This window comes from Macrosteles quadrilineatus, unplaced genomic scaffold (genome assembly GCF_028750875.1).
Source record: "Macrosteles quadrilineatus isolate MER2022 unplaced genomic scaffold, UCM_ALF_1.0 Scaffold_4__1_contigs__length_99947679, whole genome shotgun sequence".
Classification (NCBI taxonomy): Eukaryota; Metazoa; Arthropoda; class Insecta; order Hemiptera; family Cicadellidae; genus Macrosteles; species Macrosteles quadrilineatus.
Window position 1 is genome coordinate 52,824,102 of NW_026542597.1, and position 25,855 is coordinate 52,849,956.

Below are 25,855 nucleotides of genomic sequence, written 5' to 3' on the forward strand. Positions count from 1 at the left end.
AAATAAAAAGTAAGGATATTTATATTTGGTGTTTTCTTCCCAACTAATTAATGTTTTATTTGTATTTGTATAATATGTTATTTTATTATGCATTCATAATTGTATTTATTTTTACACAAAAATATACCTTTTAATTTTTTTTTCCTTTTTAAACCCCTGCTTTATTAATTCTATGTCTACTGTTAATACTGTTTACGGTTTAATACTAGATGTTCAAATTAAATTTTATCCATTTAAGTTAGACATTTGAAAAACAAATTGTTAACCTCCCAACTGTTATGAGAAATACACAACAAATATTAAAAAAATATTGAATTTGGTTTTATAAATAATAATACCAGTGTTATTCAATTTCATTATTATAAGATCATCTCCTATTTTCACCCATCATTTACTAGTTATTTATAAACATAATTTTAAAAATTGCCAATTGATGAATACCAAGTATATCTCTAGTATAGTCTGGGCTGCTGCTACGTGATAATACTGTGACCAAACACACCTCACACCCATGATAATAGTGGTGGACCAAAACCCCCTTAGGTGGTTTTTTTTTTGTCCTAGGACGCTAGGCACGAGCCTGGAATTGTTTTTCACATTACTTCAGGCTAGACCTAGGGGTTACGGCAATATCACTATAAAATCCATTGGTGGTTTGGCAGGGTTTGAACCCAGGACCCCAGCAACTAGAGTCCCGCGCTCTAACCACTAGACCAGCTCGCTCCCCCCCCCCCCCCCTTAGGTGGTAGGTCAACCTGTAACATAATAACATTAATTTTATAGGCCTGACAGACGGTAAGAACCATCTATGTATTGCACTTAATTTACTATCGAGTCAGGTTTTTGTAAAATAAACTTGACATAGTTTAATTTGATAACCAAAATGATTTATTTTTACGCTTACATGGTTAGTGTTTTAAAAATAAAACAATCGCCAACTAGCTAAAACTATGTTCAGTTTTGTCATCTGAGGAAATAAACCGAAACAAATTATACAAGCTGCGATCAAAGACCAGAAACCGTAATCTGGTGCTAGATTGTCTATAACATAAGTAACATTGTGTAATCAACAAATGATCAACTCTGATACGATCAACAATTGATAATATAAAGAACCAACTCATCATCTATTCGTATCAATCATATTTATGAGTTTTATATACACTTCTTGGTTAGTTAAAATTATCTATCTTTACAAATAGTGCTTAATAATAGTTACAGTACATTAAAATTGTATGTGAAATTAACACAAAATATGTTACACCCCACACAGTAATATAGAGGTGTAATGTTAGCATAAAAAAGTAGTTTTTGAAATACTTTTTGGTAATATTATCTGAATTAAAATCATTGACAATGAGTAATGAAATGTCTTATCCAGGCAAAATGGTTGAATCCCCTGTTAAGTTAATACAAGAACAGATTGTTGAAAATATTATTATTAGGAACATAAAATACTTTTTACTTTTGCTAAAAAATTATGTGTATCTAAATCATAAAACATTGAAATGAGTAGCCTAATTAAAAGTTAATTAACTTAATTTCAGTCTATTTACATCCCTAGAAATTAAAATGCACAATAAAACAGGGCAATGTTAAAATAAATAAAATGTTTAAAATCATCAAAACTTCATATTGTAAAACTAAAACAATTTATTACAATTTTCTGCTGTTAAATAATTTACTTTACTATACAATCTATGTACAATTAAAATGACTAATAAATCGCTTTGAAAATAGGCTAGTTTAAATAATTTAATTTGCAAACAACTTTTACACCTATTGACTTCACAATGTTATGTTTATGGAGAAATGAATGTGACATTCAAATTTCAAACATTTTACAATGACTTTCCTTACATTTAAAAGTGTCAAAACTCGACTCAAGCAATGAATTGAAATATACTATCTGCTGAACAGTGCATAAATATAGAACTGGTGTCGACAATAACATTGAAACGAGAATCGTGAATGACAACACAGACATCGACTGTCTATTTGAGCAAATATGTATACTTAAGGGGAGGGAGGGGGGACTTTGGCACGATTCAATACAACAACTCTCCACCCGTCAGAAGTCATACTTCGTCTTAACAGATTTTAAGATTTGATACAAAATGTTCCTAGATGCTATCAGTGACCGAGTCTAATTCACAAGCTAATCACTGCAGCTCTAATATAAATATAAATCTTTATCATCAAATAATAGTTTCAGACACAAACAACCTATCCTAAGGAGTTGATATTCTAACATTTGCTCTTATTTTTACAGTAGGTAGTCTGTAATTTTATCAGACTACAGTCAAAAACATTTAGAATCTTAATTGAATTCTCAAGTAGGAAAAACTCAATGTAAAACAGTACTTTTGTCAAAAACTTAAGTAGACTTTTGTTACAAGGTGTATGTTTAGTACACTTTCCAATTGTAAAATATAATATTTAATTCCGTATTATTTTAAAACACATACAGTATGTAGAAATTTAGAGGTATCAAAGTAAATATTAAGTAAGATGTTCAGGGCAAGAAAGTGATATTTTAGAAATATCAATATAATATTTAAACTTCCTCTTCATAAAAAAATTAAACAACAAAAACTGATAGCTCCATCCCACCAACACAGCAGCCAAACACGTCTAAATTGAGTTGAATTCAATTCATGAGAGTTTTTGTTTGCAAGTTTAGTAAGTCTTCAACTTTATATAAAATCTTTCAAAATGTATGTAGGGTAACTTACCTATTCATTTTTCTTTAAATTTTTGAGTATTGTGGAATAAACCCTGTGCAACAGAAGCAACACAAAACTATGTTTCTCTCAAACAAAACTTGACAGCAAAACAAGTTGGTGCATATCTCAGTCTGTACACATATAGATATTTTGTATGTTTTAGTTTATTTCCTAGTCTAAAGTATAACACTACGAAAATGCGATCAAACACAACGAGTGTTTACAAAACTATGTAGATACGGACAATGGCAGTTGACGGCGTTGCTCGAGCGCTATACCTGACTAGTCGGTCACAGTATGTCTGTCTCGTAGACTTTACTAGTAGTGGACGTGTTGGTAGCAGTGCTAGTGGCCTCTGTGTTACTGGCATCATTGGCCGCTGTGGTGGGGGGAGGAGGGCCCAGGTGGGAGAGAGAGCCTGATATCGGTGCCGCCGCACTCAAGCCTAGTCCCATTTTGGCCAGGATATTGCTCTCACTCCCCGTCTTCTTGAGTTGCAGCAGGTCGGGCGGAGGCGCTCTCTGAAGTTGCTGCAGTCTCGTGTACTGCTCCTGAAGCGCCTTCTGTTTTCTCAGCAGTTCCTGATGTCTCATCTCCAATATCTCCTGGCGGGATTGCGTGTGAGCACCTTCTTGAGAATTGACACTTTCGCAACTCGAAGAATTAGACGCTAAGGGCGGGTCTTTGGTGTTTTCCTTAAGGCTGGATCGGCCCGGGGCATTTCGTCTGAGAGGACTGCCGGAAGGGCCACGTGGGGGAACTACAGGACCCGTCGGGGACGACAATGGGGAGCGGGAACTGGTCCTGGGTGGAGGAGGTGGAGGCACCCTCTTGCTCAGTAGGTCAGCACCTCTCTCTGGTACGGGGGGCTTTCCCCCCTCGCTGGAGGGGTAGGAGTGAAGTCTACGCAGGGTGGAAGTGTTGGCTGCAGGGGGTTTAGCGAATGTTTGCAGTTCGTCTAGCAGAGCGTCGAGCGCGTTCTCCGGACGGGAGGCGTCTGACCGTCCACTGGCGGGGGAGCCCCCGCCCGACCCCATGACATCCCCCGCTCCAGTGGTCTGCAAACACAGGCACACAGATCAGCTGACATAGAAAAAAATTAAAATAACAATTGATTGAGCAAGATTAGAAAATGTTACTTATAAAAGTCTAACCACCTTGAAAAATATTGTACCAAGGCATAATTATAACTGTTCTAGTCTTGTTTTGAAGAAAATTCTCTTCTTTATATTTTGGTAATAGAATGCACAGCACAAATAAATGCATAAAAAGAGTCTTATAAGATAGAAAATTTCACTGGTAAATACCCTACTAAAAATAAGAATGTTTAGCATATTCTTTTACAAATCTTTGTTATCCAATTTATGTGTATTAATAATTATTAATTACTTAATTTTAATTGAACTGATAATTGTTTTGAGTATTTTTCATCAATTGTGACATAGGTACTTGAAAACCAAGACAAAGCCAAATAATAAAACAAAACTAGGGACTACTTGCATTACATTGTAAAAAGACAAAAAAAAAGCACAACATTAAAAACTTTACAAATAAATAATATACAAACCTAACTTCTACATCTAAAAGGTATTACAATCAAATTATTTAAAGAATAAACTGTACAATATCATGCGAATTCAACTTTGACATCAAAATTACAAATGATCAAAGTTTAACTTGAGCCTTGTCGTATAAAGGGCTGAACAGCGAGGCTAGCCATTCCATGCAGAGACTTTAGAAGCTTTATTTAACATGATGAGTTTCTCAAACCTGGCCAATGCAGCAAAGTAAAGCGTTTAGAACAGTTATTCAAAATAGTTCATGATCGCCATAGGAAAAATATCATTACACTGTGGTAGAAATTATTTAATAACACTATATTTTATCAGAAATATATATAAATTGAAAAATTATTCATAAAATATTATCTTACATTATATAAAATGAAATTGGATTTTTTAGATTTTCGCATACATAGCTTTTCTCCTGTATTAAAGATTAAGAAAAATTCATTTTTTATTTGTTTTACTTATATATATAAGTAATGTATAAATAGGTTAATAGTTTATTCTAAACCTCAAATCTCAACACATTTTATATTTAAGATAATTATGATGAGTTAATATACTCAAAAAAATTTAAAATCACATAAGACACACATAAATATTAGTGACAAACATCAAGCTGGATACCTTGAATGATTGTATATCCTAACAATTATCCACATTAGTTTCAAAATGGGTTTCCATAAAGGTAATTCGGAAAGAAAAATCTTCAAAAACCTTAGGATCATTTAATATAAAGTAAGTAATTCAAAGTGTAAAATACCACGTTACAAAAAAATATGTTTAATTTATAGAATTGAGATTAGAATATTTTATAATTAATTATCCTTTACCTTTGAAATGACGAGAGTCTTAAATACCCAGTGACTTAGTCCCCGTGACTGCAACCTTAACAAACTAACGGTGACAAGACAACGCATTAGATACAACACCAACAGAACTCAAAGAAAAATACAATTCTGCCAACTGTAAATGTGGTTGTGCTATTACCATCAAAACATTAACAATATCATTTCTGCACTACTTAAAACCATTGTTGAAAAATGGAGATTTTATTATTTTTTAAACAAAAATGGATATTTAAGATAATATCAACACATACTCTGATGTTTACCTTTTAGCATTAGTCTGGACAAAAAAAGTCAAAATAGTTTTGCCATGGTTTTTCTTTGCTTTTGAATACACGAGGTTAAAGAGTTATATTTTCAGGCCCATACTGTTAATGAATAAGATACAGTAGGACCTCGATAAGAAGACCCTCGATAACAAGTCGCCCTTGATAACAAGGGTCATTTTCGAATCCGCTTGAAATTATTTTACCCCTAATCACATGTTATTGCAAACCTCGATAAGAAGTCAACCTTGATAACAAGTCTTTTTTATGATCCCTGTGAGAGTCTTGTTATCAAGGTTCTACTGTATTAAGCAAGATTATTTAGCCATTATAGTTAGTGGCTAGCAAGTAATTAAGTAATTGAAGTATTGTCCGTGGAATTACATTTAAAGGAGACTATCAGTACTGTGGTCCTGGAACTAAACTGAAGTAAAGTCTTGCAAGGAAATTAGTTCATCCCGTTAAAAAGGTTTGGCTGTAGAAATTGGTTGAACTATTTTATCTTGCAATATATTTTACTCAATGAGTATAATGCCCCTTATGAATGTCCTATAAGACATGTACTGCAAGGTAAACATGATATGATTTTAAATAAAAATCCAGTTTCTTGAATAACCCCAAATTGTTTATAGTTTTAGTATGTTTCCTGATACTACGAAACATTTTGTTTCTAATGGACATAAACAAATTCATTTTAAATTTAAAATCATGTATTTCTGCAAAGTTACGTTCTCAAGGGGCATTGTAATTAACACAACCACATTGACATGCAACAATACAAATAAATGAGGTGATGTTAATTCCATGCAAGGTGTGAGTAATTGGTAAAGCAAAATAGGATGTAAAAAAAATATGCATGCGCTGAAAAGAAAGTATTGTCAATAAGCGTTTTGTATGGTTTATCAAAGAAATATTTAATTATGGAAAATCCAAAAGGTAAACAAATCTTTGTAAATTAATGCACAATTAAATTAAGTACCTACTAAATTAATTTGGTGCAAATAAACAGTTTTTTGACTCACCATAATGATTATGAGAGTAACACAATTACAAACAAATCAAGGGTATTGAAGAACGCATATGTCACAAGTGATGTTAAAAAAATGGTGTAACATCTCTAATGAATTTGACTAAATACAGTTGAACCTCGTTTGTACGAACCTTGATAAAACAAATTCCTTGATAAGACAATTTTTTTTTTTAATCCCCTTGACACTTTCATATAGGTCAATGCTAAAAACACCTCTATACAACGTAGTAATTAAGTTAAAAACCTCCATAAGACGAATTTGTTTGTGACATGGGCTAGGACTGAACCTCTATGCAACGAATATTCTTAGCACAAAACCTCTACAAGACGAGCGTGACCTCTATAAGACGAATTTATCATAATCTTAACCTCCATAGTACGTAGTTTTCAAAACAAACAGAAGCTTGTCTCAAGATGAAACCCCCACCCATCCCTCCTCCTTCCTCAGTCATTGTTTGGAGAAACCTTGGAGCGAGGAGAAACCTCTATAAGAAGAATAACAGCAGCATTAAACCTCGATAAAACGACCCTCTTTATTAAGAATACCTCTATAGTACGAATTTTTCCCGTACCCCTTGAAATTCGTCTTATAGAGATTCAACTGTATTATGAAGTTCAACCAATCTTGTTGGAGTGATAACACTGAATGAGTAAATTCTCCAGCTAACTTTGATTTTTACTACGTAAATCTATTTTATTACTTTTTACCATGAGAAAATATTTTGCTTTTTGCTGCAAGCATTTGTTATTAAAACTTTAGTAATAACCATAAGCTGCCCATAAAGGAATTCCCATCTAACAAGAGATATACAAATAACCAGCATTATGTTTTAAAATAAGCACCAAATAGACCAAAATGAAAATTTAATTCATCGTAACTTAATACCTGTAATAGAATCAGTTGTCATGAAAATATTTATATAGTAAAAATAGCACTGAAGATTATTTTTAAACTTTCAATAAATATCTTTCTGCCTCCTTAATTTTTTTTTGTGTGGCCTGATTAAGACTTCATAAAACAAAATAAAATAAATACTACCATACTTACAATTTTTATAATACAGTACTATAGATCTAAATACATGTTAATGTTAACTAACATCAGTGCAGGCCTGTAAATTAAGAAATGTGTGCATAAAGTATAAGCAAATCTCATACTTTATGGAATAAATAATAAACTGTACCTTAACATTTAAAACATTTGAATTAATGTTATCAGTGAAAATGTTGACTAATCTACAGGTGCACATTTAGTTGCTTGATTAGAAGTACCTATTCAGTAATTACCAGCACTTACAAGTAAGCAGATCATAACGTTCAACTAAAAAATTACCTTCTACTTAATAGTTATCATGCTTATGGTTATCATGTTTTGTAGGAATTATACAATATCATAATTACACAAAAATACTGTCGACTGCCGAGATCAGGAAACACTATGAAATTGTTTTATTTTAACATTTTGTTCAGCTCAATGGGTATTTTGGGGGTTAGGTCGGTATCAACAAAGAAGAGACTGTCTTAAGAAGTTATTTTAACAAATCTTTACAAACTTAACTTATTAAAATGCAATAAACAAATATAAAAATTGAACAAGCACGAGCATTTTGTTAACAAGAACAGAATATTGTCCATTAAACATGATACATGCAAAAGGCATCCACAGGCAGGCAAAATAAAAAAAAATTCTCCCCAACTTCCAAAAAGTAAGGCCCTTAAATAAAACGAAATCAAGATGTTAAAATAATACTGATAAATATGGTATGAAGTGATCATTAGCATTTGTAACATTTAGATAAGAATTACATAAGGTAAATTAAATTTTAATTTTTTTTTATTTTGCTGGAATATTATTAGTTAAGTTAAATGTTAGTTTGTAATGGTTTTGTAATTTCTTCTGTAGGCCTACAGAAAACACTATTGTTATAACAAGAAAGTTAAAGCAACTGACACCAATAATCATTCCAAACAAAAACAGTTGCGGTAGAAAGAAGTGCATACAATTTTTTAGTTCCAATTTTAAACATTTTTAAATAAATAATGTTTTAGTGGTTTATTAAGTTAAAAGAAAACATTCTTACTAAACTATTTAGCTTGAAAAAAAAAACACCTAAACGTTCCTAAAAAAATTAAAGTTATAATTTGGAAAGTACATTCACCCACCTTAATCTCATCTTTTAACTTTGAAAACAAACAGTAAGCAACTACAAATAGTAAAGCATGATTTATTTATATTTTTTTTGCACAAGATTAAATTCTTAGTCAATAAATATTTTTAAGTAGTTAATTCAAGTTTGATTTAATGCGGTAAAACTTTAACAAAGTACCTTTTAACGATGTTACCCAGTATGAAATTTATTCTTCATAGATATATTAAAGGTTATCAACAGTTATATTTGCAGTGTGAATAGAAGAACCGTGATGAAAAAATAAAAGAAAGTGATAACAGCTCTCACCACCCTCGTGTGAAAAGAAGGAAAATACTGATTGAAATAAAAGTTAAAAGTTGAGAAAGTCGTTATAATGTTGACGAGAAACGATAAGCAATGTCAATGTCAGTGTAATGTTTCCAGATCTCGAGCAGTTTGCTTCCAATGTGGTGCGGACCTTACTTAGGGAAGTTGGTAAAGATTACGGGAACATCTCAACATTGATCAGGCATCGACCTGCGACGTCCCCCGACCGCACTCAGAGGTCTAGCTACCGACTACCGACTAGTCTAACATACAAGTGAAGCAAGAGAGAAAACAAATAAAGTCACAACTGCAAAATCAAATCAATTCTGTTACCTCGACAATCGCTAATTTGAAAAACGATTATTGCTATCTGACAACCAATGGTGAAAACAACTCCCCGAAATAGAGGAAAGAACAGAATATTTCACATATAAAACTAGAAATCAGATAAAATACTGGTGAAACAGTACAAGCTTCATTAGGGAGGTTTGAATGTTCTGTAAAAAATTAATCAATGAGTTTACAGTCTAGTTAAACACTACAAGCGGGGAGGCCTTATACATCAAAATGCTTGTCTCGGCAAGTCTCTGACAAGTGTCGGGGAACGATCAGGCTCATGCACGTGACGTTCACAGATGTGCCTTGACTGAGGATCATCTATGAAGCTGCACCTACCACGGACCCTGGCGACCTCATGCTCACACTCACCCACACACACACATACACCAACCCTCATCAGCATTATAACTAATAGGGAAACTGGAACACTTAAAAATACCTTTCATCATTTAAATCTTAAACTAAATCATATCAATCATGATTGTTGTTGCTTCTGTACAAAATTAATTAGTTGTTGTTGATGATTCTTTATACCTCAAGTCTTTACAAAACGGGGTTACATGACCTTCTATGATTTTTCCACCAATAAAAAGAATTGTAAAACATTAAAGCCTGTAAATGGGTCTGTTTTGTGGGTGGTAATTTGAAATTTAATCGTCAGCAGCCTTCACCTAATTTAAAGATTGTAGAAGATTACTTTTGTTCCCAAACAAAGTCCCAAAAATCTGACCAATTTATAATTTTAAACAGTTTGTAATTAACAGTTAATGATCAAACCTTTTAATTATGAAATAAAGTTACATGCCTTTTGACCACACCAGTTTTTATTTCACACAAAGAAATTTGTTGAATTTATAACTCAAGCAAGATGTTTTTTTTGCTAACAATCAGTTTGAATAGGAGGAGGTCTTCTTCTAAGTTGGGACAATTATTTATTCCAGAACTACCTGGTACAGTTTCAAGACCTATTTTTATTTAAATTAGCTGATATAAATCATCAATATGCGTAATGTAATGTGTAACAATTAACACCGTGGTATAGTGGTAAGTTCTTAGTTATGATCTGAATATTTTCTTGAATCTTAAATCTAGAAATTTATTGTTGTGTATCGTAATCTACAAGATAAAAAGATTGTTTTGGAACTTAAAAAAAATTTCTGTCAGCAATATTTTAATGACAGCTTTCTTATTTCAACGACGTTGGTTATATGAATCAAGATTTCTATATCAAGGCTCAAAAATCATCGAGCTTAAATGCATCAAAGGATTGCCTCAGTTTTAACTATTAGAAAACAAAAAAGTGAAAAAACAGATAAAAACTGAACAGGGAGTTTTTAATTTAACATTCAAAAACCAATATATCGTGAAAAATAGTTACAACCGAGTCGTTCAAGAGGGAAATACATCAAACAATCAATATGAAGACACACTTTGAAATAGTGTAACATTAAGAACTTGTAATATTTGATATAGATATTGAGTGGGTTTGGTTCGAGCATGCAGCATTGAGACATGTTGTAACATGAAAAGTTGAAGTCAAGTTTGTGTTTGATAGAGTGACAGGATAACAGTTTGAGTCATGCTAGTGATTCATTATTTACATAGGGAAGTCACATGCGTCCAGCGCAAACTAGTTTAGTTGCTATTATTTTATGGAGGGACAAGAAGGTTAATTACATTGGAACACAGTTTATTATAATTAATTGGTAAATCTGGTCAATGATTTAAGGCTTCAATGTTTGTTACAACATTTTAGGCGCATTAATATTATCATTAAAAAAAATAAATACCATATATTGTTTCTGAATCAAAAAAGATCAGATTCAAAACGAAAGATTCTTTAAAAAAGATCAGATTCAGATTTCAAAGTCAGTCAAATAGTGTTGTTGGTTATTCAACAAATACCAAATTCTACCGGCTTGTGTATTTAGAACTTTTTTTGACAGGATGAAACATTGATAATAATTAAATCATTTCAAAACATCAAGACACTGTACCTATGTATTTTTTTAAATTTATAAACAATATCTAGATTCCTAATTAGAAAATTATTAACATAATTTTTTCATGCTAGCTCGCATTCTTGGAAGCAAAATTCTTTAAAACTTGGATTTTGAAAAGGAATGATAATTTAAATTTAACAGAAGATCAATGATATTTTCCATTTGGTTCAATTAAATTTAAAAAAATATTAATTAAATACAAAAATCTCAATAATAATAAGCTTAAAGGCAATTACAATTTTAGACTATCATTAACATTGCAATAGTTCCAAGAACACTGAGTTTTAGTTAAAAAGATCAGTATTTAATCTTCTCGGTGTTTCTTCACAATTTCTTCAATGATTCAAAGGTATATATATTTAATGGCAGAAAATCCAATCATAAATACGCATCAAAATCACTTTGCTGGAGTGAAAATTTTACATTAGGTAACAAGGTATTTGGTAATCTAATAATAGTTCATGAACCAGTTTTCTGTAAATTCAATCTTACATAAAAAAAACAGAGGGAGAGAGAAAATATTAAAAAATAGAATAAGAATCAAGAATAAATTCCACCGTGTGAGTAAGACAAGTCAGGCGTTTGTTCTGACAGCATGCCCATTACCCAGTCTTACAGTGAACGTGGAACAACCAGAACATTTACGAGTTTCAACATTTTCAATTCACCTTGTGTGCCACATGTGCCCTCACATAAGATAATAGCATTTACATGAGGTATCCAGGGTCCCGTGCGATGCTGCAAGGTTCTCGTTGATTTCAGAGTACAATTATAATAAAACAATTCAAGAGCGGTATAAGAATGCGCAGGCGTGAAACAAATAGAAAAAAAAACAAAGAACGTGACTTTTCAATTCTGTCTGTTTTTGTTTCTAATTACTCATGGCCTGTGATCGCTTCCTTGAAGTTTGTACTCCATTTCCATCCAAACTGCGGGAATGAAACACACAACAAGACGGTCAGAAAGGCACCACAGACATCTACAGATCAGGGGTGTCAGTTCTTCAATAAATAATCTACTGCTAGTATATAGGTATAGCAAAATATTTAAAAAAGTAATCAATATTTTTAAGAATTAATAATCAATGGTTTCAAATATTAATAAATAATCATATTCTATATGAATAATATTTTCTCCTTGTCAACAGTACTTTTCTACAGTAAAAATGTATATTATAGTTAATCTAAACACTGATTGTAACATTGATAGGTCTTCTATCAAATTTAATGTACCAAAAAAATCTACGTTTTTATGGAAAACGATTTAAGATAATATTTTTGAATAAATCAAAATAACATCTGTACAATGAGAGCATTTTTTGAAGGTAAATGTATCTGAAAACCGATGTACTTGAATACTTGAGGGCACTTTTGGATCGTTAGTGATTTGTGTGCATAGTGGTTTAGTGCGTCTTGAAAAAATGTATGTGAAAATAAATTACTGGAATTAACTTATATGTATATACAACGTTCCAGTCAATACAATTTTTAATTTTTCATAAAATCTATTAATAATATTTTTGAAGTCACTTTAAATCAAATTGTAATTCTAGATGTTGTGAACTCCTCATACAAGAATTCATTTTGTTTTAAGAATTATAATTATTATTTACACACTGACACCCCTAATCTGTTTAGACTTAGCATTGTTTACAATTGAAACTATCAGAAGACGACTTATTCTGGTATGACAGAGGGAGAAGAAGAACACCATTGACCATGTTCCCTAGGTAATGTTCCCAGCACATTGGAATTGACCACAGTTAGTCTACACAGTAGTACTACAGGAGGCGGTGGTTGGGAGACACTAGGGGGTTGTTGCAAGTGTGTAGTTTTGTGAGTTAATCACAAAATTACTTTCCTCAACATATTGGTGAGGCAAAATTTGATCAAACCACAGTGGAATGATTTACAATTTAAAAGATTATACTTTGAGTGATATTCTTTCTAAATAGAGTGATAACCAATGAATAAAACTGAGGTTGATCAAATTTGTGTTAGTTGCTTGGTGTTAGGACATGAACGCTTTTTCAATGGAAGATTGTTTTAACATTAAAGAAATCAATGTTTAGATCTATGTCTTGAGTTATTCCCTGGTTAGAAAATTTAGTAACAGGCAATTCACAAGAACACAGCATTTTCTATTTTCTAAACTGTAAGACAAACAATCCCGAGGCCACAGTATTAAATTACACTCGTAACTAAAAAGAAGATTTAAAAAATATTTAAGAACTTTGTTAAAATTGAGGTACAACTTTCTTGTACAGTTTGAAGCTCCCAGTGAATTTCAGAACCTTAATTAATTACAAATTCCTTAGTGTAGTAGTTGCAATAGATGAATTTTGAAAATGTGTTTATTGAAACGAGAAAGAAACGTGCAAAAAATTAAATTATTTGTCAACTATTTATTTAACAGTTGACGATGTTCTAAATGTGGCCTCTAGGAAGGGAGTAAGACGGGAGAGTTACCTTGCCAGTGGTGGGGGTGACGGGGGGAGTCTCCTCTAGCGTAGGCGACACCCGAGCATCAGGTAGTCTCTGCTCTTGAACTGACGCTAACCTGAAAAATAATTGCTGTGTAAAGACACACTGCAACCGTCCTAATGTATTAGTTATCATTAGAGTGTTAAAGTAAAGTCTCTGGCCGCAAAAGGTGAAATGATGGAATGATGAAAAAAATAAAAGGCCCAGTGTAGAAATGTTAAACATTAAATTCAGTTTTTCGATTGGAAGATTTATACAAGGTTATATATTTGTCTTTCATTGAACAATAACTTTCTCAATTTTGAAGCAATCATTACTTAAGAAAAAAAGTAAAAATGCCCTACTGCAACCAAAATACAAGATAAAGTGATAATCGTGTACTTAAATAAGTGTACTGACACTAAAATGTGACAGTATATGTGGAGTTGACAAACTGTGTGGTATGCAACATGCTAAACAATAAAGAACGATCAAAAGCAGCCTAAAGAAAGAATAATTCTTCTAAGTAAAGACAGGGGTGGTCATAGGGACGTACCTATTTTATCGGTCGCAGAGGGTCAGATAGTATAAGAAGGTCCAATAACCGGAAATCAGATAATAGAGGCTACCGTATTGTGGTTATTAGCCTATATTGTAATATTGTTGTTTATCAGTGTAAGTAATACTATAGTGGTGAGTAAACTTATAATTTCAATAATAATATCGAGTGTGTAAATTATAATTGGAGTTTTCTTAAAATGAGAGATTAAAATCATCTTTTGGATGTTACTTTTTATCCTAGTTAACTTTAGTTTTAAATGTTAATACTGTAATGCAAAAACTAGGTAACTTACCTTTTGAGTGTTACTAATGTGCCAGTTAACTTTTTGCAACGTCTCAAGGCACTTTCTAAGCGCTCAGGCTCTTCTTTTAGGAACCTAAACACAAAAAAATATAAAATTACTGAACCAAGATGGTCAGATGTAGTATAAAAGGCTAATAAAAGGCAAGTACCTACTCTTTAATCAAAACTTAACACCTCATTCCATGAACAAAACTCTTGCAATAACTTAAAAGGTAGCTTGAAAGTATTTCGCATGCTTAAAACGTTATCCAGGGTAGTTTGATACACGACACCAAAACGCTTTCTAAATTGGGTACCCAATTTACTCAACTTAAAGTTAACTAGAGGTTGATTGTTCGTAACGCATTTGTTTAACATAATAGGTTAAAACATAAAAACCTTACTTTAGTCCCAGAGATTACTGTTTACAGTTCCAATGTCAACATTAATTCTGCTGGGTACTGGTACTTACTTTTCTTCTAAAACAACTTTTTCCATTTCTTGACTAAGGGCCGATCTTAGAGTCTCCTGTAAATTTGGAAACCGCAGTTTCAAGTCTGCTACTGTTTTACTGAAAAAGTAAAATATCAAATATTAGTGAAAACATAGATTTATATAGGCCTGGCCTACAGTAATATGAACCAATGCTGAGTAACTTTAATAATCCTTGATATATTCATGATACTATATTGAAATTGACTAAAAATAATGCAAGTGTACAATGATGCAACTTGTATTCACTTTTCATAGTGGCTAGTTTCTAGAAATGAAAAGAATAAAAATGTTATTTTAAATAACTGCATAAAAAAGTTTCTTAACTGAGAGGTAAATTATTTTCAGGATACAAGATTCAAATAATTTAAACTGTTAAGTAAATATAGATTTGATTTGTTAATCATACATGTGTTACACTGTTAACGACTTCAATGATAACATTATTTAAAAGTTAAATGCATAAAGGATTCTCACCTAGATTTGCTTAGAATTAAAGCCATGTTCTCCACGTCAGACATGTTGACCCGAGTTTTTCTGTTTATGACGTTCCCTCTCAACTCTTCCACGGTGCCTTCCAACTCACTGCAAACAACCAAACAAATGTTAAGAAATACTCCATAATCTTTGGGTTTTAGCACACTGCTCTAGCACCTAGTATACTGTCAATAGTTTAAACACACAAGTTAATTCAAGGGATCTCCAGGATGTTAAGTAATTAATTAACTACCTAACACTTCTTTCTAAGTAATAAAACAGAATAAATAAAAAGTAAAGTACAACTAGTAGGCATACATTTAAATGATCTAAATGAGGCTTATTAGAACCTCTTGAATGGTTGATGGGTCAGAAACAAATAAGCACTTTCATATTAAGGAATATTCAGATTTAACCAGTAGCCAATTTAATTATTATCATCTTACTCTCTCTCTGATTAGAAAACTTTCAACACTTAACCCTTCCCAAGCGTTAGACGTATATATACGTTCGGCTATATTGCCCGTTACGAGCGTTTAACGAATATATACGTTAAGTGATTCCACGCTTATGAGCGTTTAACGAACATATACGTCAAAACATGCAAACATAATATAGCGGTCAGAAAGTTGTTTCTATATTATTTCTTATACCGTATATTGTATTTTGTTAATTTTTACGGTAAATTTCATTCCGTCAGGTGGCAACACTGTTTTAGCATCAGCTGTGAGTTATTTCGTGCGAGGTGGCTGATGCAATACTTTGTCGTTGTTACTAAAGCTGTCTGTTTACTGCAGTGGGAGGTTATGTGAACGAAGTATGTTTGTGTAACTGTTTGTGTGCGTGATTTATGAAGTATGGCTTTCAAACAAAGTGATACACATTTTGTAGACTACCATACTAAAATGGACTTTTGAAACCAACCTGTAAATATGTAAACTAATCTAATGCTTTTTACTTTTGTACCAATAATTATATTTTGATGATTTTGTATATATATATTTTTTTATTTCACCCATTTTTTTAGCTATATTTACGACATTATTACTAATAATAGCATATAATTGTAATTTATTACAAATAAGTAGGTTTTCTGATTAAAATTTTACAAGCGAAGGACTAATATATACGTAACAGCGCTCATAGCGTGTGACTCATAGCAAGCGTTTGACGTATATAATCGTCATGCTAATTATCATCATAAAAGTCATAAAAAAATTATTTCTTTTATTAAAGTCAAAATAATGGCCTTCTGTTATTAATTAAAAGTAAAAAAACATACTTTTTTCAAAATCTATTTTTTGACCCCAACCACTTACTGAGTTCGCATACTGAATAGGGCTTCGCCAGCCGGCCGCCGCTTGGGAAGGGTTAAAACCTAACGAAACCAAAAACATTTAGCAGTTAACCATTAGACTTTTCCTTTTTTTGAACACTGAAATAAACCTCAGGTAGGAAAAACAAGAGAAATTCTCGTTACAAAAATGAAAAGCAAAGACACTTACGTGAGATCTGACTCCAGTCTGATCATCTCCTGTTTGTAGAGATCCTCCTCTCTGCTGATCCTCACCCTCTCTGCGTCTGTAGAAGCTGACCACAGTCCCTCCCCTCCCGTCATCACCATTGCTCTGCACAACAATACATCATCACAACATTGTACATGTATAGATAGATTTTATAGTTTAAAATTTGCTATGTCTGAAAACAATGAGTGATATGTTTGAGGCTACAAGCTTTCACGATGGATGAGTTAATTCAGTTCCCCATGTTTAAGTTGTAGCCAGTCTAAAATGACAATGAATGTTGTGGAATCGAGCCACAAACAGAATTTTTTGATGTAAATTACTGATTTATGTTGAATATGCTACCATTTTAACCGAGACAAACTAAAAGGAAAACTTCTTGTACACTATAGCCTCAGTAACAACTAAAATAGAACTACAGACTATAGCACACTCTGTGATAGGATCTTTTAACTATGTTTTGATTTTTGAACATGTTTTGACAACTCGATTCTGATTATTTACGCTTACAAAGATGCATAGATTTTCTATTTATTTTTTAACACTAAATAAGTTTTGGACCCTGAGTCCGCTCCCTCAAACAAAATTTTTTTCATGATTGAAAATTTAAGACATCTAAGATTTAGAGAAGATGCTGCCTCCTCCATGAACTTATAAATGTAGCTATTGAGTATACAGATTGGGATAGACTGTACCTACCTTATTTTGATAAATGTGTCCCGTATGGTCTCCCTCACCGCATGGGCTTGCGCTTGAGACATCCGCCGCAAGTTTCTCACCTCCGCTCTCAGATCTTTGGCCTTCTTCTGCAGCCCCCTCAGCTGATTGTACATCTCTGGGGTCAGTTGGAGGTCTGGAAACAAACACCACTGGTTAAACTTTCTTTTTTGCAAATTCAGTCACAAAAGGATGATTTTAGTAACATATCCATCACTTTGTGGTAAAGCAGTGAGAAAGGTGTATTATTCAAAAATTGGCTTTGCCTCGGTTGTGAATCTCGAGCTTGAGTCGAAGAGGGACACTTTATATGCCCTAGTAGTGAAATATGATTTTCCTTCACCAAAATTCTTTTGAAATTTTCACAAGCAAAATGTATTTCTATCAAACAAATAGTTAGTTTTATTCCAGTTTTATCAATCAAAGCACCATCTACTGCTCCGGAGCCTTTATGAGATGCAGTTTCTGACCCAATACTGATTGCAGTTTGATCTAGAGAAAAACTGATTCTGGGCTCAGTTACCATTTGACACTGAATTCTAAATTGTTGACGCTTGCTAACAACATGGGGTATATTAACATTGAGACAGGGACTGACATTTGATGGTAACCAGATCAGGGTTTAGACCATTCCGTTACAAAAATGCATCAATGCCAATGACATAGGAACATAAAATAAAATACTCAATTAAGAAATCCTCACCTCTGTATACATGCCTCCCTTCGTACTGGCCCGGAGACAACGAGACAGGTTTGGGAGGAGGCGTGGGTTTATGACGATCCCGCTCTGTAACATTACATTAATGATGACAAATTAGTTCAAGTTGTAATGGTTTCATGTAATTTATTTACTATTACGTGACACAATGCACTGGAGTCTCATATATAAGAAACATCTGATTTTCTGTACGGGTTGCCTAACAAATTTTATGTTTTTGATTCATAAATTAGTCTATAAATAATCTATAAAAAAATCTATAAATTATGCATGGATAAATTATACACTTCAGCCTAGTCCACTACTGAAGCAAAATGAATAAAATCAGCTTAGCAAAAAATTATGACCTAAATAATACCATAGACAAAAATAATTAAATATAGACTGTCAGGAGTGCTGCGGTTACCATGGCTACCATAGGTTCTGGCGCACACCGCTGGGAGTGCTGTGTAGTTACGTAGCACGTACACCGTAACTACATAGCGTTCCCAGCTGAGTGCGCCAGAATCTATGGTAACTGCAGCACGGCTGAAGGTCTATATTTAATTCTTTTTGTCTATGATAATACCTAATACCTCCCCGGTTATTTCACAATTGCTGTTTAGACTTTAAACTGGTCTAAGATAATCTGTGTCTAGTAATGGGACAGTGTTTCCACTCGACCAAAACAAAATCCCACTTACTGGGCCGAGAAAATCCTGCTTTATCCTGCTTTAATACAACAAAAATCCTGATTCAGCCTGCCTGAATTTTCCGGTCCCATCTCAAGAAATTTGTCAGTTATTCATGTTTAAAATAGTTTTTTTAACCCTAGCTATAATCCTGCTAAAAAACTAATAATTGGCCTAATTGGGTTTAGTTTTTATCTGGAAACAGTGAAATAAAGAAAATCAGGCATCAGAGCCAAAATCCCGTTTCATCCCAAATCCAGTTTTAATCCTATATATAGTCTGAAAATCCCCTTTTTGGGATACAAATCTCGCATATGGAAGCACTGAACAGGCAGCCTACCTACTGTTAGCAAACGTGGACATTTCTTCCAATAAAAATGTTAACAAAAATCACAACAATTACCATCACCATATGTTTTAAATTATTTGCATATTTTTTTCAGAACGGAAACATGGCTATTGCTTTTATACCCAATACAATTTTATATTACACTGCATTGGAATTAAACTTAAGGTTGATATTACCAGTTCAATTGTCATATTTATATAAACAAATGTATATTTACAGTTGAAATTTGTCACCAATTAACACTTCATGGGTGAGCTTGATTTTAAAACACGTTCGGTGTCACAAGGAGTTTTTTTCCCGGGTATTCAACAATTAGACAAACAATGTAATTTTATGCACATTACAAAAAGGTATAAAGACCACATATAAAGTGGTAAAAATGTGTACAATAAATTAAAAAAAATCTTTCGTGACATACGAGGGCTATCCAGAAAGTAAGGAACATTTCGTTCCTCCAACGATCTTGTACATTTTGGTGCGAGCGCACTCGGCAACTCAGTCGGCGTTCAGTCGTGATAACGGAAGCATCCTCACGTTACCATTTTTTAACTTAAGATGGGCGCTGTGATTGAAAATTCTGCCAGTTGTGAGGTGCGTATTATTGATACGGTTTGTGTTGGTAAAAAACTTAAAACCGATTTGCAGACTTTGTTGTTTGAAATTGTCACACAACAAAGCGAAAGCTCAGTTGAGAACCTTTTCATCAACTTTAGCGACAAGCTCCATCAGTCACAATGCTCGGGCGTCTGCTTTTCACTTAGTCATGAGTCATTAGCGTCAGTTCGGCCATTTTTAAACTGAATTCACCATTTCCACAGAACTTTCATTCATTACATTGTTTCCTTAAACTTCACACACTTGGTGATAAATGTCAATCGGTTTTAAGCTTTTTACCAAAAAACCGTATCAATGACCGCACCTCACAATGGGTGGGATTTTCAATTGCAGTGCATATCTTAAGTTGAAATTGTAAAAAAAACGAGCAGCATGAGGATGATCCCGTTGTCACGGCAGGACGCCGACTAAGTTGTCAAGTGCACATGCACCAAAATGCACGAGATTGGTGTGCGCCTAGCAGCATCAGAACGAAACGTTCCTTACTTTCTGGATAGCCCTCGTATTTATAAAAATATACAGCAAACAAAAACAACAACACCGTAGATGACACATGGTACCACACTCCGGGAACCTAGTGACGTGAACGGTGACACACGGGAGCAGGTTCTGTGTTACGCTACTCTGTAGGCTTTAACTTATCCCCGTAGTACCAAGAAGACCGAAATGATGTTCAATCGATTCTAAGAAAGTGGCGCTTAAAAGTACCGTTAGTTACTCTCCTATGAATATAAATTTGCCTAAAGAAAAACTCCATGATGACACTCAAGAAGGGTTAATCAATCAAAGTAGTCATATGAAAACTTAAAATCTCTCTCAGTAAATTCTATTCACAGATACAAATTTATACGGTTTTCAAGGGATCTACAATAAGTAAAAATGCAATGTTTGAATTACCTTGTGAAGATGTTCGGGGTAAGGTAGATGATTTAATAGCAGGTTTAGTTGGTTTAGAATCCACTAGAGAAAGCATGCACATAAAACAATATTATGTTAGTGCTAAAAACAAGAATATCGTACACAAACACCCAGTAATTAGTTATTATTGACCAAAGGACAGAATTATGAAAAATCACATTATGAGTATTATGTACTTAAACTAAGCTTTGCTGCACCAATACACTGCTCATCATATCAGTACACAGAGTTATTAATAAACAAAAATAACATTTGAGTTTGGAGACAATTCTCTAGTTGAGTTAGGGTACAGTCTAAATTCTTCCATTAAATATAAATACTGTATATATAAAAAAAACTATATAATCTAGTAGGGATGGACGAGATTGGATTTTTAGTTCGAGACGAGACGAGACGAGATTTTTTATTTCTCATAAAATTTCGAGACGAGATCGAGACGAGATTTCTCTTCTCATACACAACGGGAAATGCACGTTCGAAATTTTTACCTGATTTTGTAACATTGTTAGATGACTGTTTAAATACTAAAATAATGATAATAGGCAAGAATATTTACAATCTTTCATTAAATAATATCAGCATAACATTTTTTTATTAATCACGCCTAACTTATTAAAAATGCCTACGATTAGGAAACATGGTGATATCAGTTAGGATAGAGTTCAACTTATCCTAAAATAAAATAAATCATAAAATAAAAGCAATATTAATTTTTATAAAATAGTTACTTGTTTTGACTTTTTTTATAGTAATAAAACATTCCTCACACTGCTTACACTTAACAAAACTTCTCAAATGTTATTAAAGTAATATTATTAAAATAATGAAAGTAATATTTACATTAAAAGAATTAAAGTAATATTTACATTAAAAGAATTAATTAAATAAGAACGCCTTCGAAAAGGAAACGCAACTACAACACGCTCCTGTATTGCGGGTATTGCATTGACTTTCTGCAGGCGTTTTTAATTTTTTTTTTTTTTTTTTTTTTTTTTTTTTTTTTTTTTTTTTAATTCTCGTCTCGATAAAAATCTCGGCCAAAAAGTAATCTCGTCTCGTGTAACGAGATTGAAAATTTCCCGAAAATTTCCCGAAATTTCGAGACTTGACCATCCCTATAATCTAGTTTAAAACTGGTGATGAGATTGATTCTGAAAAGTATTTCAAAAGGAACATGGAATAAGACTTAATGAGCGGAATAAAGTAATAAGCGTAAATAAAAAGTATCAAGGGAGTACGGTACAACAAAAAACAATGGAAAAACATAGTTTTAGTCGAGTTCTCAGAGGTACTGAAGTAGATTTATTATCACAATTACTTGATCTTTGAGGTTGGGACAGATTATTACCTATTGATGGACTTAATGTATGTATTAGTTCAAATTGTTTAAAGTGGTAAAAGGTAAGCAATAGAGAAAAGAAGCATTAAACTGAATTTGATTTGTTTTCCTCTCAAACATTACATTAGTAAGTAGTGTGTTGGCAAAGAGGAAAATCTGCTTTCAATCGTAATCAGAATTGAGAAACAAAAAAATAAGTTATGAGGACTGTTGGTGGCTAACAAACTTCCCAGAATGGCATAGACTTAACTATCTAGTACAAGAAACACACGACTTTTTATACACAAAAATGAGAATGTTTCACTGTCAATGCAACTTACTGACTGCAGTTGTAGTGAAATATTATACAATTTGTGTATAGAGTAAATTCTTGTGTTTCCTGTGTCAGAGTGGACTCTTTCCTATTCACGTAAGTCTGATATCTTCTCAAAAACCCTTGAGACATTAAGCTCTAGTGTTCTTTGTCATATCCTCAACCTCAAATCTACAAGATAATAAGCAGTTTTCTCCATAATCTGGTTTTATGATTTCAATACTTAATTTGCAAAGAATAATGTTGTCCACAACAGTATCACCCTAAAATGTATTTGCTGTAAAATACATCATTCTTCAACCACCCACGTGGAAAATTAGAAAAGAGTTAAAGACAGTGTTGCCAACACCAGAACTCACCTCCATGTTGCGGGGAATGTTGTTTCGGAGAGTTCATGTCCGGAGGCTCGTCACTAAACGAGACAGACTTCTCAAACGACACTGACTTATCTGCAATAGACCCAGCACCAAGCTTAATCCAACCACCAGAGACACAGTGGGTAGAAACACAGAACAAATGCACATACAGGCACAGAACAGGTGTTTGTGACAAACACAGCATAACAGTGGCGGCCAGAGTGAGAAGGGGGGTTTGAGAAATGTAATGGTATACATATCTCAAAACAATTTACATGACGTGTCATACGAATCATATGAATATAACTAATGGTTAAAAGGTTTATTTTTTATACATTTCATCGGGTTACTGTTTTAAAGCACCTTCAAGTGATTTAAAGTATAACTGTAATGTATAACATGCGGTTTTTTTTATTCAAGACTATTTGAATATTAAATAGTGACAGTACTCCTAAACAGAAGTGAAAAAATTATAACTGAACCACGAAGTACCAACAGCCGGTATATTTGCATTTTACCTAAAATGCAACGCTGTGATTGGTCAAGTTTTGCAATGCAAGTTATACAGACGCTCTGGTTCCAGTGAATGGTCTATGTGAAAAACATCTAACAGCCGTGGTGTTGGAATCGACAAAATTCTGTTTGTTGTTAACACCTTTCTCTGACTGATAAGATCTAGGTTTTTGTTGCCAGTAATATATACTCATATTTATCATAGTATTATGGTTAGGACTAGGAGGACTATGTTTCTACTGTACTTAAGGATCAGCCGCCACAGCTTAAAAGGAGATACGAGATCTGATACAAGTACAACAAGGAACAGAAATCAGTATGAACCAGTGATAGTCTATTTACTAGAACTAGAATACACGGGGAGAGTTAAATTCATTCTAGCATTCTGTCGCGGTAGCTTAAAAGAATATTTGGGTGTAAAACAGACATCACACTCCACATAGCGACCACATAGATACCAACTGTTCCAGGTTAAGAGGTTTTAAACCAACTAATATTTTTGAATGTGGAAAATAATACTAATTGCAATTAGAAAAGCAAAATTAAATATGAGATTCCTTCAACAGAAATAGTTTAAGATAGTTTTAAGATTTTACCCAAGCATAGTTGGCAACTAAAAATATTGTAAATGTTTGGTATTTTCTCATCAAACATAAAATATTGCTTACTGTTAGGAAGCACAAGACACTAAAATCAAAAAGACGGTGTAAAGATGTGATGCTCCATGGATGTTCAATATAAAAAATAAAAAATAATAGAGACACTTTTTGTTTGACTGCTCTTAGTATTTAAAACACTATAATGTATTTAGCTGCAACTATACCGGTAACTTAGTAATTTGTTGCTGATGTAACATTAACAAAGCATCTGCCTTTAACAAGATAAATTTAAAAAAAATTACAGCGAAAATATCTAACAATAAAATGTTTATTGCTCTTTATAAAACAGCGGCATTAGAATCAAACTGTCAAGGCTATTGAATATGGCTCACACACTATGTCAAAGCTTTATTAGACCAACCCTATAAACAGATAGAAGAAACAAGCAAATTCACATTGTACCATACAAAATTAGTTAGAAGACAAACACATACGAAATACTCTCTGTTACCATCCTTCAGTAAATGCTGAAAATTGAAAACCATATTGAAAAAAATAAAACAAACATGTACAAGACCAAGACCAAAATTAACACTCAAGTTTGAACTAGTTTTATTTGATTTTTCTGATTGTTTTCTAACAAATATTTATTCTTGTGATATTTTATTGTTTTAGTTTCAATATAGTTTTGCATTTCGTAAACGCTAAGGCTAAAGCATATATCAGAAGTTTACAAGACAACCCCACTAGTAAGTATTTAAAATTGAGCTTAAAATAGAACTGACTTTAGCATTCTTTTTTCTTTAAATTAATCCAAATAATTGACACGAAAATGGTGTAACTTAAATAAAAAATAATATTGTTTGGTTGTTGTTTTATAAATCTACTCAGTTTAAACTTAAGTGTTAACTGTAAATAGAACTTTTCCATTCGCAGTGCATTAGATTCCCAAAGATATGTTTATGTGCACATGCTGCAAGAACCAATATGTTCTAACCTTTTCCAAGTTTAGGAGTTTTCACATCGCTTCGCAGATACGTTTCATCTGAGAACACAATTACGAAACTTTGCATAAAATAAAATAACCACATGATAATTATGAGTGTTAACTGTTAATTAAATGTGATATAAGTTTAGTATGTAAAAGATAAAACTGTGTGTGAAAATAAAATAAGGCATTTTGCAAGGCCATTACGAATAGAACGCATTAAAAGTTGCATACCTTATCTTATAGTAATAATATAATATATAGTGTATTTTTATTTTACGATAAAATATTTTTCACCAAGTTAATAACAATAAATTTATGTTGTACGGGAATGTTTATAGGGGTAACAGGGAAATGTTGTAGCAAATACTGTTACATTTGAAACCATTATTTTTAGAAGTTGAAATTATAAAATAAAAAACAAGAAGACTGCAACTTTAGAAAGATTTAATGCGCATTGTATGGATAAAGAAACAGAAAAAGCAATTTTAAATCCACATCTGTTAGTTTTGAATTCCCCTGTTAATCAAAAGGAGCGTCCTCTGGAAGACAAACACCGTTGTCAATCGTTTCAGATCCTTTTGTCAGATTAGCGAAACACTCAATGTTATACAGCAGCATAGTGCCGAGGCTGGTCGAGGACGATATCATCATCCAAGCGAGTGGAGTGAGGATGTAGAGAACCAAAGTGAGCAGCTTCACTGTGATGATTAGTGCTGTGGTGACTA

At 32.8% G+C, this 25,855-nt stretch overlaps 1 protein-coding gene across 21 annotated transcripts in view; it reads right to left on the reverse strand.

Moving 5' to 3' along the window:
* Positions 1–865: 865 nt before the first annotated feature.
* The window catches only part of LOC128991727 (coiled-coil domain-containing protein AGAP005037), a 384,196-nt gene continuing 359,206 nt past the window's right edge, over positions 866–25,855 (reverse strand). For 10 of the 21 annotated variants that reach the window (XM_054414856.1, XM_054414861.1, XM_054414860.1 and 7 more), the window contains 11 exons: positions 25,137–25,184; positions 23,031–23,120; positions 20,999–21,061; positions 18,452–18,535; positions 17,731–17,884; positions 17,014–17,136; positions 15,509–15,616; positions 15,012–15,110; positions 14,550–14,633; positions 13,702–13,792; positions 866–3,784 (listed from right to left, as the gene is read on the reverse strand). In XM_054414856.1, the coding sequence (XP_054270831.1) occupies positions 3,017–3,784; positions 13,702–13,792; positions 14,550–14,633; positions 15,012–15,110; positions 15,509–15,616; positions 17,014–17,136; positions 17,731–17,884; positions 18,452–18,535; positions 20,999–21,061; positions 23,031–23,120; positions 25,137–25,184 (1,712 nt within the window). In that variant the 3' untranslated portion in view covers positions 866–3,016. Of the gene's footprint in view, positions 3,785–5,124; positions 5,189–12,112; positions 12,163–13,701; positions 13,793–14,549; positions 14,634–15,011; positions 15,111–15,508; positions 15,617–17,013; positions 17,137–17,730; positions 17,885–18,451; positions 18,536–20,998; positions 21,062–23,030; positions 23,121–25,136; positions 25,185–25,855 lie in introns of all 21 variants that reach the window. The other 11 variants (XM_054414862.1, XM_054414857.1, XM_054414869.1 and 8 more) reach the window with 8 other exon arrangements.